General features: G+C 41.6%; 1 protein-coding gene across 2 annotated transcripts; it reads right to left on the bottom strand.

Annotated features, from left to right (window-relative positions):
• Nucleotides 1-4905: 4905 nt before the first annotated feature.
• On the bottom strand, nt 4906-14505 carry AQP4 (aquaporin 4). Of its 2 annotated transcripts, none has more exons than XM_088526652.1 (5): nt 14429-14505; nt 9858-10272; nt 8455-8619; nt 8034-8114; nt 4906-5517 (listed from the first exon to the last, which is right to left on the bottom strand). In XM_088526652.1, exons 1-5 carry the CDS (start codon nt 14500-14502, stop codon nt 5239-5241), a joined length of 1014 nt encoding a protein of 337 aa, XP_088382778.1. In that variant the 5' UTR covers nt 14503-14505; the 3' UTR covers nt 4906-5238. The 2 variants fall into 2 exon arrangements, with proteins under 2 accessions (XP_088382778.1, XP_010217039.2); XM_010218737.2 differs by lacking the exon at nt 14429-14505 and adding an exon at nt 14298-14365.
• Between the last annotated feature and the right edge of the window lie 490 nt (nt 14506-14995).

Here is a 14995-nt window from a genome sequence, read left to right as displayed (position 1 = left end):
TTTTTCAAGTGTCCCAAAACGTCAAAGCAGCTCCTGCCTTAAATGACTATGAAAAGGATGTGAAACACTTCTCCCCACATTCCCTTGGTAACCTATTTCAGTGCAGTACATGCAGAGCACATGTGTCCCCCACCTCCAAAAACACCCCTAAGCCTCCTGTGAGATAAGGGGATTTCAGGCTGGGGACTCATGGGCCAGGCTTTCTGTCCCTCATAACGACTTTGCATAAAGAATCTGTAAGGTCTGCAGGACAAAAATGGAGCACAAATTTGTTGTTGCAGTTAGGGTGTTCTGCAGCCTGAGTAGAGAACCGAGCGACTGAACAGTAATTGCTGCAGGGCCTCATTTCACTTGCCTGCCTTCCTTATGGGAGCTGGGTCTTAAAATCCATGACTTAATGAAAGGACCTGTATTGAAAAGGAACTACCACTATAGCAAAGTGCTTATGTTGTTTCTGAAAAAGGCGTTGATGACCATTTTGTTACCTCTTAGCTCTCCACTAGTTTACATTAGTTTTGAATCATCCTGCAAAATCTATGACAAACATCCACCAGCATAGCTTTTCCTCTAGTTGGTTTGACTTGTTTTCATAAAGATATTGAATCACTTTCACTCATCTCTCCATTTTCTTACTGTAAGAAATATTTTATTATAGTAAATCATCCATTCTCAGTCACACAAACACCCAGATTTTTCTTGTGTATTTGTCCAATTGTTTCATTTTTTCCCTTCTACTTTAAAATATGAAAGCTCATGACCAAATATTTTCAGTGACCAAATGAAGCCTTTTCTCTTGTTTTGAACACAATTTATTTGCAACAGCAGTGTGAGATACAAGTGGAAATCAGATAAGCATGCAGTAATTTATAACATTCTTCAGTAAATTAGTCCAAATATCACATAAAGAAATTTAAAACCTATAACATTAGTTTTGGTATTGTGCTGACTGAACATTCCAACAAAAAGCAGTCTTGTGAAGAAAAAAATCATCCACGTATTTAGGCTGCTTTACCTCATTTGTCCTAAATTACTGAGACTGAATGACTCCGGCTTAGATCATAGAAGTAGGAAACAAATATTTCAGTTTACATTCACATCATGCCTGTTTGATAAGTCCTCAAGAAACTCAGGGACACACAGGTTTGAGATACAAAAAAATTGTATGATGTTTCCATCTCTCACCTTGGAAAGACAGTCTCACAATGTAAATTCTCATATGTTTTATTTAGATTATAAATATTGGATGGAGTATAACATTTTGTTAATATGGGCTAGCAAAGGCTACAGACAAAATGTTACAGAGCACAACAGCAACTTATGTATAACCAATTACTAGAAAGACAGAAGTCCTATTTGAAGGCCACCTAGCCTTTTAAACAGCTATTGTGCTTAACTATTAATAGTCAGATATAAAACATATTTCAAAAAGCTCATATACTAACACAGGTGAGAAACGTAAGCATTGTATGTGCTATGCAGTGTCTTCCTCCTGCTTCCACTGAGTGAGTGAGAGATACAGCTCCCAGTACTTTAAAGGAGAAGGATTACAATATCTCAGATGCCATAGGAATCTTAGTTAATTGCCCAACTTCAGAAGAGAAAGGAAGGAATTTAAAGGTGGGTTACACTGAGGTACATAAATTCTTTTAAGGTTGTGTCGACTCTGTGGACTTTATCAGCCAAATTCTAACTACTCTCAGGAGAAGGGAAAAATAAGGTTCTTATAGTATCTGAGACACCGTAATTCTGCATTCATTTGTTGGAGTGTAAAAATTATGGTGGAAACAGTCCTGCCTTCATGGAGGAGCAAGAGGCTCATCTATCTTTTATGTTTTAGGACCTGAGAATTATGACAACATGCCTGGCATGCTTACACGATATCCATTTCCTATCATAAACCAAAGACAGTTATCATTCCCCACCTCAATCAACAAACACTTTCGGAGGACATCAAGTTACAGCACTAGCTACAATTTAAAGCTGAAGGCCTTTTAACATAAATCTATCTCAAACAGTATTATAGAGTATGTTTTAAAATCATATTAGGGCAAAAGTTCTTGCAGGCCATGAAAAGGTCACAGTGGTATATTACTTAAACAAACGTAATTTTATATTGATGATACCACTGCAAAACAACTTAGAGAACAATGTAGCCCTGCAGGTTAAAGTTGAATCAAGGCCTGAGGCATGCTGAAATGTGGTATTTCCTTACATTAATGGTCATCTCTTCTGATGGGGTAGAACTGACAGTGATGACAACTACAACTAAGAATTTACTTTTAGGGTGGGTCATAAAACTCAAGTTGAATGCATCTTCTTCTAAAACTAAGCATCTTGCCCAAAGGCTCCAATTTTGCAGAAACCACAGTGAAATGTATGAGAGTAGCCATCAGGTCCTGAAGTAGCCCAGGATCAAGAAACTCCTCCATGAGTCCTCTTAGTGGGAGCAGGAGTAGACCTACCATATCTCACCTTTCTGCTTATGCCAAGAGAGAACATCCTTTACTGACTAATGTCCTGTTTATTTTGGCTTGCCCTCTTTCCCTTGATCTTTGCTCAGCAGCCTGTACCGTATCTCTAATACTCCTTCTGTAAGGAGTTCTCCTAGGTCTGGTTCTGAGAGTTTGCCACAATTCATTAATGAAGAAGAAAGAGGAAAAAAGTCTCCTGACTTGGCTAATATTACACTAGTGTATGCTAGTTATGCTCACCTCAGCAGTAGAATCAAGCTGGATGAAGAAAATATGCATTGCACTATTTGTGTAAAAGGACCCTTAAGCATAAAACAAGTCATAATTTCTTATTTAAATAATACCATGCAAAATTCACAATTTATAAGCTTTTACAGAGTGTTTTTAAACATCAAAATGAAAAACTTTTTAACAAACCACCAGGGCTACATGCATTACTCTTTATTTTGTCCACTGAAGCCATGCAAAAGGTTTATCAAGTTGTCCCTTTAACAAATATAACATTTGAAAAAAAAAAAAAAAAGGTTAGAAGAAATGCCTAAAGGAAAAGAAAAAAAGCTTAAATTTTATACTTTCTCATTGAATGTATTTAGCCTGAAATTTACATATCAAAGTAGGTGGTCTAAGCACCACATTTTGTTGCCCTTCCTACAGAAAACTTGTTCTGTGCTACAGGAAGGACCTCTTATGTGCTGTTTGAAAGAGTGCCTTGAATGCCCCTACCATGCTTGTGTCCTACCAATGCTGTCACTATGTCAGGTATAAAAGATGAAGACAAATATCTAGCTATTTTACCAGAATCCATAGATAGAGACTGCTCTGATGCTGTGAGATGATGCTGGTGGGATGGCTTGTGCTGGAAGAGATGGATGGTATGATGGTTTGCTCTGGGAAGTTCAGCTGTATATCCACAGAGGCAACATGTTGTGGAGTAACTTAGGGAAGTGCGTTCACATGCTTACATGTGACCCACGCTATGTGACCACTTAAGGAACCTAGTCCTGTGCCCACACATGCCACGTGCTCTGCTTGGCCGTTAGAGCCAAAGCTGCAAGGAGGAGGAAGGAGATCATGGCCAAACTGGAAGCAGCTGGCAGTCATGAATCTCACACTCAATCCATGGAGCTTGTGTAAAACTCTCTAACAGTGCTTTTAATGCAAGAAAAGTGAGACCAGAAAAATGTGCATAATAGGATATGCTATGACTATCCATTGTTATGAACTGGGATAGCAAAATTGGCCTTAGATCATAGTGCATGGATTTGAGTTTAGCAGTGCTTTGTCTCCTCATTAGAAACATCTAATTCTCTCTATTATAGATTGCATGTGAAGAACTGTCCAAGAACAGGCAAGTCTGTTACAGGCCATTGCCAGATCCCATGCTTTTTTCTTCCCCTTCTTGCCAAGAAGGCAGGAATAAGTTTTTATTTTAAAATAAAATCTATACACAGTAATAATGAGGCTTTTCACTGCTCTGCAGCTGCTTATTGTAAAACTCAAAGCAACTGATGGAAACAAAAGCCTGTAATAAAGTCAGCAACAGCTTTATAGAAATGTTTTTTGGGTTGGTTATGTCTAATGAAATACTTCTAGAAGAGAAATATATCTAATTCCCTTTCGCCCTAAAAAAAATCTACCAAGTGCTTGCATTTCTTACTAACAGATTAAAAAAACTTTACCAGAGACGCAATTAAGACTAGAGCAACAACAAAACAAGCACAGATCCTGTTCAACTAGAGATCAATTACAACAAAAAGCCAGAAGCCATCATTTTTATCATCTGTTATAAAAATATTTCTCAATCAGTGTTTCAATACAGTTAACAGAAGTTAAAAAACCCTCTACATTACTAATAAATTAAAAAAAAGCGTATCTCCAACCATCTTGTAAGAGAGTAGATAAGTAATTTAAACCTTTAGTTTACATAAATTGGCACAGAAATGTGTATTTGAACAAGTGCACTGAAAACAGATATGCCTTCTTTTCTTTTGATATCTCTTGAGTTATTAAGTAACAGGAGAGCCTTCATATTCTTTGCATGACCTTGAGAGTCTGCTAGCACTAAATGGTCAACAGTCAAACCTCAGGAGAATGTTTCACCAGAAAGACAGTGACACAAGCTAGTATGAAGAAGAGTCAAATGCTTTGCAGCCTTATTACAGAAGGGTTTAATTTTTGATTTCAGTGTATTTATTCCTGGGAAAGTATGAAAGTAGTATATTTATACTGAAAACCAAATGACTGAGATTTGATGGGATGATAGATTTTTAAAGACTATAAAATATTTTTTCAGAGGTAGTTTGTATGGCCTTAATGATGTATGCAGATGGAAGCAACACTACTTCTTTGCTTGACTTTGGGTAAAAGTCTTAAATACCATTGATGTTGTCCCTGGATCTGGCAAAGAAGGCTTAATGGATAAGATGCTCTAATCAGGGATGACAACAGCAAATTAAGTGTCAGAAGAACAATCTGGTAAGTAGGTCTTCATGTCTATAGGCATTTCCTGATATGTCTTAACTGTCAATCTGGATGGATCTCTTAATTTGGAATAGTGTGTGGGGAATCCTAATTCTGGCAAAATTCTGGTATTCCTTCTGATCAGATCAGTACATTTTGGTGATGCCCCTACGATGCTGCTGCCTGCACCATATCTTTTATGAAGTAGTAGATGCTCAGTTTATAGGAGATCTGTTTCTTTTATGGGTGGAAGGATATCTGAGGACGTGCTAGCAGGCTGCTCTCTGCTTTCAGTGCTCCTTGCTAGTCATACAGAAGACAGTACCTCACTGGATGGATCTCTCCCCTTCTTGTCTTCACCCCTGTCAATATCAATCACATGAACAACACCAGGCTTCAGGATCAGGTCATCGGTCTCTACATGGCTCCTGTTATCATCCACCTCCATGTATTTTCCTTTGGATGGCTGGGTGGCCTTGCTGAAGACATCTTTAAAACGGCGCTTGAGTTCAACATCTGGGCAATAGACATATTCATAAAGTGCACCAGCGAGGACTGCTCCAATTATTGGTCCTACCCAATACACCTGGAAAGAGAGGTGGAAAAAACACAGACATTAAGCTACGGAACAAAGAATCCTGGGTTCTCAGACAAAAACAGATCTGTACAGACTTCATTCGGAACACTTCCAGCAAAGAGTCATGGCAAAGTCGTTTTAACCAACTCTCCTTTCTGGATATCATGAACCAGAATGAATTCACCCTTATACCATGTTTACAAGGCAGAGAAGTGTAACTACCCTAGCTTTCACAGCTGGTGACCTGAAGCTGAGCAGTCATAAGACTTCTAAAGTTGCACAAGAAATTGGTCAAAACACAAATACTTAAAGAGTTAATGACATTATTCTCATGTTGCAGGCTTCTTCTGTGTTCTTGCCTTTCTCTCTTCACTCAGTTTCTCTTCAAACATATTTCCTCCCCACTTCCCCCACTTTCCCCCAAAAGAGAAACAAAAATCAACCAACCAACCTTTTTTAAAAAAAACAAAAACTCTCAAACTGGAGTTTAGGCAGCATACGACAACAGAACAACAACCCAGGGTGGTGAGGTTAGACCTTTACTGATGTCTGAAGATTTCCATCCACATATCTGGAAACCAATCTACTGGGGCAGACTGTTAGAAGAACAGTGAAACTATCCATGTGGGTGAGTATGCAGGTCTTTCATTAAGAGAAAGCATTTTTTTCCCTCCTCTCTGGATGCATTTAATGTATTTAACTTTGTGCAGTAAGACAAAATACAGGTCCTTCATCATTTCTCATTGATTCAACTATAGTTATAAACTACTAACAACTATAGTTATAAAATTTCTTCAAGAAAAGAAGCCATCCTTATTGCATCATACATGATGTCATATAGAGCTCTGTTACAGCTGCTCTAGAATAGCTTTGCTTTTACACTATCAGAGGCAAGATGGTGAAGAAACAGACCCATATCTTCAAAGAGAAACAGTTTTGCTGAGCTTTATCGATATGTCTTTTTCCATGAGGTCTTCTCTAAATTTTTACTGCTTATTTGTCAACTGTAGCATATGTGTGCTGCTTGCAGGGCAACAAAAAAAAAATAAATGCCAATGCAGCAAACTATTTTTTTTATTGAAGTTTCACCCAGGAGGATGATAAACTTGTGAAGAAACACAAAGCCCATAAACAAAGCCCATAAACAAACAGGTCTACTTCAAAGTTTAGGACTCACAATTTGAGAAGAACCCAACTTTGCCTTCTGATCTTGCAGAATCCAAGTTGCAGTCAGATACCTGATTATATTATTTGAATACGCAAATACAATGGACATACTCAACTTTGCACAACTTTTGAACAACCTGTACCAGGTCTGTAAGCAGGTTAGCAGGTACAGAAGCCCAATCAGGTTCTGTTAATTGTATGCTAATGTCATTACTTTCAAGGAGGAGAAAAAACAATCTTTCCAAATGACCAGGACAGCAGTTAAGCTTCTCCTACAAGTAGCTACATGATGCATTTGTTTATTGTTTACAGCTTTAGTTATAAATTACAGGCAGCCTCAGAGTCTGGGTAATTAGTCTTGTGAAAAACTACAACCGTTTGTCATATGAACAAGCCATTCACTGATAACAGGGTAAATCTGCGTCAATAGGATAACTCTTGGGAACAAAGTTACACATGATATCGTATTTGCAGAATTGGAGCCTTAGGGCCTGAAGACAATGCTATTTCTGTTATTAGCTGCAGTGGGAGCAATAAGGGCTCCATATTTTAAAATTAAGAAAATTCTTATATGCACTGTAGTATGCAGCTCTTTCAGTACTAACTATAAGTGTCTCTAGAAGTGCTTGTCATATATTTAATTAGGTGAAGCCAAGCTGCAATCCGTGTCTCCCTATAAAACACAAACCTTTTTTTTTCTTTAAGAAGTTTAAGGATGGGATGATGTAGAAAAGACTGCATCATTCATGGTCCATATATCAAATGGTTTCCTGCACAAATAGTCTCAGTTAGGCTGATGCTTGTTACCTGATCAAAGCAGGTAGCATCTGATCTGTCTCATAAAGGCCAGACTGCAAACCCTTCATCTTTCACTCGTGAGCATTTACTGAGAAAGATTCTCCCTGCAACCAGATCAAGGTACACTCTTTCTTTTTACACATTTGCTGCAATTTGTGGTAGAACCAAGTGAAATGCGAATCCAACAGAATTACTTCCATATCTTCTCACCAGCATGACTGGGGGTTTGCAATCTGTGTCAGAGGACACTTCTTTCTATCACTTCAATTCTTTCAGTCTCACTGGATTGCTTTTATGTTTCAGGCTTATTGCATGATTTTCTTCCTACCCTAGCTACTGCCTCCACAAAAAGACCCTTGAATAGCAAGATGCTGTCCCACCATACTGCACGCAACACTAAAACTCTAAGCAAGGAACATAATTGTGGCAGAGCTTCTAGCAGGTCAGTGTGTATCTTCCTCAGCGATGGCCTTTCTGAGATATACTAGAATACGTAACTAAAAGCAGGTATGTATGAAAAATGCTGCCAGCTATGATGAAGGAAACATGAAAGCAGTTACCCATTGGTTTTCCCATTTCCCCATGATGACAGCAGGTCCAAATGATCGAGCAGGGTTCATACTGGCGCCAGTGTAATTGATCTAAAGAAAAGAAAAAAAATATTACTAATATCTCTAAGGCAAGCTGTACAGTTTCTGTTAGTTCACTGCCATAGTCACATCTGGACACCCAGGTTTTGCATGGCTTTTAATGCAAGTAGCATGTATTGCTACTCTTCAGGGTTTTGCCACAAAAGTAACAAAGCCATCATGCAAACAGGTAGTTGTCCAAATCAATGTCCCATCCAAGGGAACCCTCCCACTGCTTTTTAAAATGTTTTGCTTGGATCTGTAAAGAAGTACAGTTGAAGTTTCCACCTATTTCTGAAGTAGGCAAAAAGGAATAAGGATTTTATTATTTAAAGAGAAGCCATTAACTTACAGCAAATAAATGTCCAATAGCAACAGATAGTCCTATTGCTAAAGCTACGGAACCGGTGACATCACTCCGTTTTGAATCACAGCTAGCAAAAATAGTAAAAACCAGCTGGAATGTAATTATCAGCTCCACCAGGAGTCCATGGCCAGCGGAAAGATCCCCATGTACCTGGAAGAAGAGAAAAAAACATCGGAAATGAAGCAACTATGAGCTTGTAAATCAAAAAGAATTTTTTTTTTTCCCCAGTAAAGGTAATTTTGAAATTGTACACAGTGAAAGGCATCAATGAACAGGTATAGATTCTTTCTTTCTTTCTCTTTCTTTCTTTCTTTCTTTCTTTCTTTCTTTCTTTCTTTCTTTCTTTCTTTCTTTCTTTCTTTCTTTCTTTCTTTCTTTCTTTCTTTCTTTCTTTCTTTCTTTCTTTCTTTCTTTCTTTCTTTCTTTCTTTTTCTTTCTTTCTCTCTTTCTCTCTCTTTCTTTCTTTCTCTCTTTCTCTTTTTCTCCCTTCCTTCCTTCCTTCCTTCCTTCCTTCCTTCCTTCCTTCCTTCCTTCCTTCCTTCCTTCCTTCCTTCCTTCCTTCCTTCCTTCCTTCCTTCCTTCCTTCCTTCCTTCCTTCCTTCCTTCCTTCCTTCCTTCCTTCCTTCCTTCCTTCCTTCCTTCTTTCCTTCCTTCCTTCCTTCCTTCCTTCATCTCTTGGCGTCATGGAAAATTACTGCTGGACAAAAGAAATCTTGGCAGAAGCATCCAAAAAAACTTGAAAGTTCAACTGCAGAAGTATAGCTTATATTTTACATAGGGATTTGCAAATGCTGCAGTTCTTCACCATTTTTTCTTGGGAGCACTGTAATTTACTATTCAATTATAAATTCATTAATTAGCCCTGACTTAATTAATTTAAATTTCAATTAAAAATTAAGCAGTGTGCGGCTCAAGTGCATTTTTAATAAGTCCTGCAACAGGGCTAACTGATGGCATTCCTTATTAGTTTAGAACAAAGCTGAAATCTAAGCCACAATCTATTTCAAAAGTGTGTCATTTTAAATTGATGTTTTTTCAATCCCCGTCATAAAGGCACAGAATTAATTTCCCCCTCCCTGATCCAACTGGAAATGGCATTTCACACATATGTTATTTAAGTGGCATATACAAATTAGCATTACCTTCTGTCATCAGATCTGGGGAAGTTCTAGAAAAGGAAAGTTCTATAAAAAGAATGACTATATTATATCACATCAGCCCATCCTAAAGAGATAGGATAGATATCATAAACAAGCCAGCAAAAAGCTACTTAAATCTCTGCTTGAGTGCTCTTTATTCTTCATGACACTGCTTATGATTGATTGCTTACACCATAGGAACTGGTCTTCTCTTAAAAACTGGTCTACTGTAAGAGCAGAAACGATTACCGTTGTGACTCCCAAGCCACCCACCACACCAGGTGGCGTGACAAGGTAGAGGATTCCCGCTCCCACGATGGCCCCCAGGCACTGGGCCAAAATGTAGAAGACCGACTTGGCAAGGCTGATCTTCCTTGTGCAGACCATCGCGACAGTCACCGCAGGGTTGATGTGGCCTCCGCTGATGTGTCCGAAACACTGCACCATGGTCGCAATGCTGAGCCCAAAGCAGAGGGAGATAAGGACCATGTCGACAGGCAGGGGTTTCTCAGATCCACCCCAGTTGATTGTAGAGCCGAGACTGAGAAGGACAAAAATTAGCATGGCCAAAAACTCTGCTGAGACAGCTTTCCAGAAGGGCTGAGTCCAGACTCCTTTGAACGCCACCATGATGTTCTCACACTTGCACAGACGTCCACACTTACTGAAAAGGAAAGCAAAACTTCATCGAGTCACCAGGTAAGTATTATACCTTGTTGTTGGGAGGTATTATCTGGCAGACATCAGAGAGAAGGCAGCAGTGATGAGCACCCTCAGAGCAGGACGACAACAGACGTGTTCTGCCAGAGCCAGCTGTCTTTAAACCAGTGCTCAAGAGGGTGCTTCTAGAGCAGGAGAGAGGCAACAAACCATCCCTTGTGATTATGTCTGTGCTTAGAGCTTCAGTTCAGGCAAAGCAGCTGCATTTTTTTTTTTTAATAAGTTAAGTGTGGGAAAAAGTGTGTTCTTCTATACTGGCTGAAGTGCCTGACTTACAGTCTGTAAAACGCTGCTACTTTCAGTGACCTGTTAACCATCATGCTCATTAAATCCTTGAGCATTTATCATCCTTTTCTCAGCAAATTTATACTTTTTAACCAAGCATGTACAATAGTTGAGTAAAAGGCAGCAGCTCAGCCAAACCCTGCTGATTCTTATAACACATTGGTCTGGATTTTATAAGAAAAAGTCTATTTGTTTCAATGCTCATGTAAACCAATGCTTCAACTAATATTTATTCTGAGAATAGTTTCTTCACCGTGGACACTGAGTGAACATTGAATTCAGAGAGGAAATGCAAGCAATCCTAAACTCTGCCTTTTGAATCAATTATGCTATCAGTAAGATGTTTTCTTTTTGACTAAAGATGAAGGGAAAGCAGTGGAATTGAGCAATATTTACTGAATGCTTCTTGTGGGTAGAGCTCTAGGCAAAGAAAGAAGAGTCTTGGCTTTCCACCCTGTCTGAAGAGGCTATTTGTTAGTCTACATTGCCTTCCTGATGAGCTATGATTTTGCTAGATGCTCAGATACCTATGAAATTGGGTCACCAAAGAAAAGTTATTTGCTGTATTAATAAATTAGGAGAATAAGCCAAAAGGGAAGCATTTTAATAAGTTTCTAAGGAATGATAACAAGCTGCTTCTTTAAAAACAACATCCCAATCCCTAAAAATGAAGAAAAAAAAAACCCACATACAAAAGAAAGAATATTGAGCTGCTACATTTTGAGTGGGATTTCAAGTCAAAGGATGGAAGAATTTAATGCTCAGTTATGTGGGGTAACGGAGCTACAATGCATATTTAATACCACTTACATGAGAAAGAAGCATAAAAAGCATGTCTGGCCTTTTTAAGTTATTGCAAGAGGAATGGCCCATGAATTTCTTAACAGTTGCAAAGAATTAGGGAAAGACAATTTAATCCTGCGACTGGAACAAATAATTTGTTTTCCCCGTCTCATTTCTCATGCTCATTTACTCTGTATTTTGGATAGGTCACTTGAACCCTGTCTCCGTTCTCTGGACTCTCAGATGAGAGCAAGAATTGCATTATCTTCTACAAATGGCTGTTGTAAAATGCTCATGAAGTGATCTGAGATATCTGAGTGAGAGCCGTTCTGCTAGAGAAGAAATGAAACCAGGAGAAAAAAAAAAAAAAAAAAACAGTCGGCCCCAAATTGACTTTGGTTTTCAGGTCAACCTCAAAACAAGCTGCAAGACATTTTTGCAATATCTCATATTAACAGGCAGTTAATGACCAACTATCTAGACCAGACTTCTTATTCCAAATGGACCAAGATTCACCACCTTCCCCAGTTGCCTATAGGAGGTGGCACTTTAATCCAACAAAGGCATAAATTTGACACGGGTACTAACCTACAGCTACCTCCTCAGGAAAAATTAAAGTTTGTTGTCTGAGCAAGACACAGGAGCAGCTCAGTCCATACAGGGAAGACCTCCATGTCCCAGGGAATGCCCTAATTCGTCATTTAATGCAGGGATGAGATTCATCCTGCTCTTCACAGAAAAGTGATCTGGATGGCCGGACTAGGGCTGCAGCACCCACCTCTCCTTTCCCCTGTAGTTAAATTTAGATACAGTCATGCACGCACTTTTGCTGAGAGCAGCCCAAGGCCAGGTACTGTATTACAGGCTTCTGTGGGATGTCCCATCACCCTGAGGGCACACCAAGGGACTACAGGCGCTGGAAGCATGGAAGAGAGGGACGGGTGTGGTGTCTCCTGACCTCCTTGTCCCAGTTTGTCCCCCCATCTCTTTCTATATGCAGCAAACAGCAAGCTGTACAAATTAACTACATTCCTTCATCTTGGAGGCGTAGACAGAAGAGAGATTTTTGCATTGCGTACAAATGTTAGGCAGTTCACGTACTTTAAGCTGTGGAGAGTCTGGGAAGCATCATTTAAGTGTGGGAATAGGACAGTAAAAAACCCAGAAAGCCACAGTTTCTGCTGAGCTGCTGCTGCCTCTGTCTAGGAAAAGGCCACCCCTTACAGTCCATATAAGCAGATGTTACACTGCCAGTCCAGCTGAGATCATGTTCTGCCAGTTTTGTCAGTCTTGAAAGTGCAAAAATTCTGCATGTAAACCAAATGCACCTATTCATAAGGCATAATTCAAATACAAGAAACTGCTCATCAACATCGCATTTCTATCCTGCTAATGCTGCATGGAAAAGGCGAAAAAAAGTCAAAACAATAAACCTATACTATGTCACCTTACAAGGAAAGTACGCTATATAATATTTATTTTTAATGTACATGTTTTTCTTAAACAGTCCGAGTAAGATCCAGCAAAGCATGCAGCACTTACAGACAACTTTCTCTTGCAAAATGCACACCTTTCACCATGCAGCACCTCCCCCAACTACTAACGAAAGCTTAACGTGTCAGTGAAAGCATTTGAGCCCTGACTCCAGGTTCTCACTCAAATCTAAACTCAGCAACTTTGAAATCAACCAAGTCCAATATTTTTTCAACACGAAGTTGATTTAACAGCTTGAGATGAGACCGAGAAACAGTGGTGGCTGTGCCAGGTCTGAAACAGAAGTGTGGCTTTCTAGCAGCTGAAAACTGCCATTCAAGTTATAAAACAACTTCAAAATAGTTTGAAAGCAGTAGTTTCAAAAGAGTTTGATAACACATGGCATTTTTATCGCTTAGATAAATATACAACAGAAGGAAAAAGAAAAAGGTTCTTCCATGTCACAGTCACAATTAGTTTCATATGCAGCCACACTTGAGAAATCTCTTGCCTAGACGACAAGATTATATTGAAGAACGACTGGCAGGATGCAAGGTGGGTTTTATGGCTCGTACTGCTGCCAGAGATAAAGTAATCTAGGGGCGAGGAGTGTCTTTTACTCAGATTCACAGCATATCTATAAGAATGCAGGGCAGCAGGCTTGGTTATGGCTTTTAAGCCATAACCGTATAAATAACAGCAAAGGGCTCCAGCACAAAAGTCACCGGGCACTTTTTAAGTTCTTCCATTTCTGCCCAAAGCAAGTGGAGCAAAGCAGCTGGACGTGGGCTCCCGGCCAGCCCTTCCACACAACACGGCAGCCGTAGAGCAGTTTCGTGCGGGCTGCAGCTATTTACGGTGACATCTCTGCAGCAAACCCAGGGAGCCCCTGACCTGCGCTGGCTCAGGCGGCAGCAGCTCCAGGGTGCATGAAGCACTAGCCTTGCAACCGGGTGCATCGCTTTCCCCCCTCCCCAAGTTGGCACGTAAGGGCTTAAAAAAAAAAGAAAGAAAAGAAAAAGAAAAAAGATAAAAAGTTTTGTTGCATTTGGCAAGAAAGGGCTAACTGAGTTGCTGTGAGTGGAGGCGCTGGGAAGGGGGAGGCCGGCGCAGCACCACAACCCTGCCGGGAAGTCTCAGGGTGCAGAGGAGCGGGGCGCTCGCAGCCAGCGGGCGCCCTGGGGATCGGGGTTACGTTGGCGCCCCAAGGGTAAAGCCCGAGGGCGCCGCAGAGGCTGTGGCGCTGCCGGCGCGACGGGACGGGGCTAACCACAGCAGGAGAGGCAGCACCGCGGAGCGGGGAGTGCGCAGGGGGGATCCCGCAGGGGACATTAGCGGCCAGGGCCCCCCTCTCACATCCCGCTGCCTGGAAACCTCCCGGCAAAGCCCCCCGGGCCGCCCGTGCCCCGCGCAGAGCCGCGCACTCACCCGCGGCGCGGCGCGGCCGCTGCGTCGCTCATGCCTCGCCGGGGGCGCGCAGAGCAGCGCGGCGCAGCGCGGCGCGGCGGGGCTCAGGGGGAGGGCCCGGCGCGGGGGGGTCCCGGTGGCTCTGCCTTTACCTGGCGGTCCTCAGAGGTGAAGGGTCCGCGGGCCAGCGCCGCCGGGCCGCCCGCTGCTCCCTGCTCGCGCTCATGCGAACGCGTGGGGTGACGCGGGCCGTCCGCGGGCGCGCGTGGGGAGCGGGAGCGCGGCCCGGGGGCAGCCCGCGGCGCCCCCGCCGCGGGGGCTGCGCCGCATTGGGGGCGCTCGCCGCGGGCTCCGCTGCCGCCTCGCTGCGCGCCTTGTCCCAGGGATCAACCCTGGGCTGCTCTGCAGCCTGCGAGCTTCAGTGAGCAAGAGCGGTCTGGGTACGCTGCAAAAAAAAAGAGGCAAGTTGCTTAATTTGCTGGGAGTTGCCGAGTTCAACAAAGTTCTGCCCAGTGTGGAAAGTCACTGAGAAACATGTTGGAATGAGACTGCACTGCAGAAAGTCACCAAAAAGCACGCTGGAATGAGGTGGTTATGCCGGTGGGAAATTCAGATGGTTCTTACCTTGGGAAGGATCCCATGAATCTACAGAGTGGAAGAGACCCTACCTAAAAACAGCCCTTAAGGTTAAGGGCTTAGATGACAAGCTAAGTTTCCGG

Source organism: Tinamus guttatus, unplaced genomic scaffold (genome assembly GCF_059628265.1).
Source record: "Tinamus guttatus ecotype Peru unplaced genomic scaffold, ASM5962826v1 Tinamus_guttatus_pri_ptg000249l, whole genome shotgun sequence".
NCBI classification, from domain to species: domain Eukaryota; kingdom Metazoa; phylum Chordata; class Aves; order Tinamiformes; family Tinamidae; genus Tinamus; species Tinamus guttatus.
This window is presented reverse-complemented; position numbering and strand designations above follow the sequence as displayed.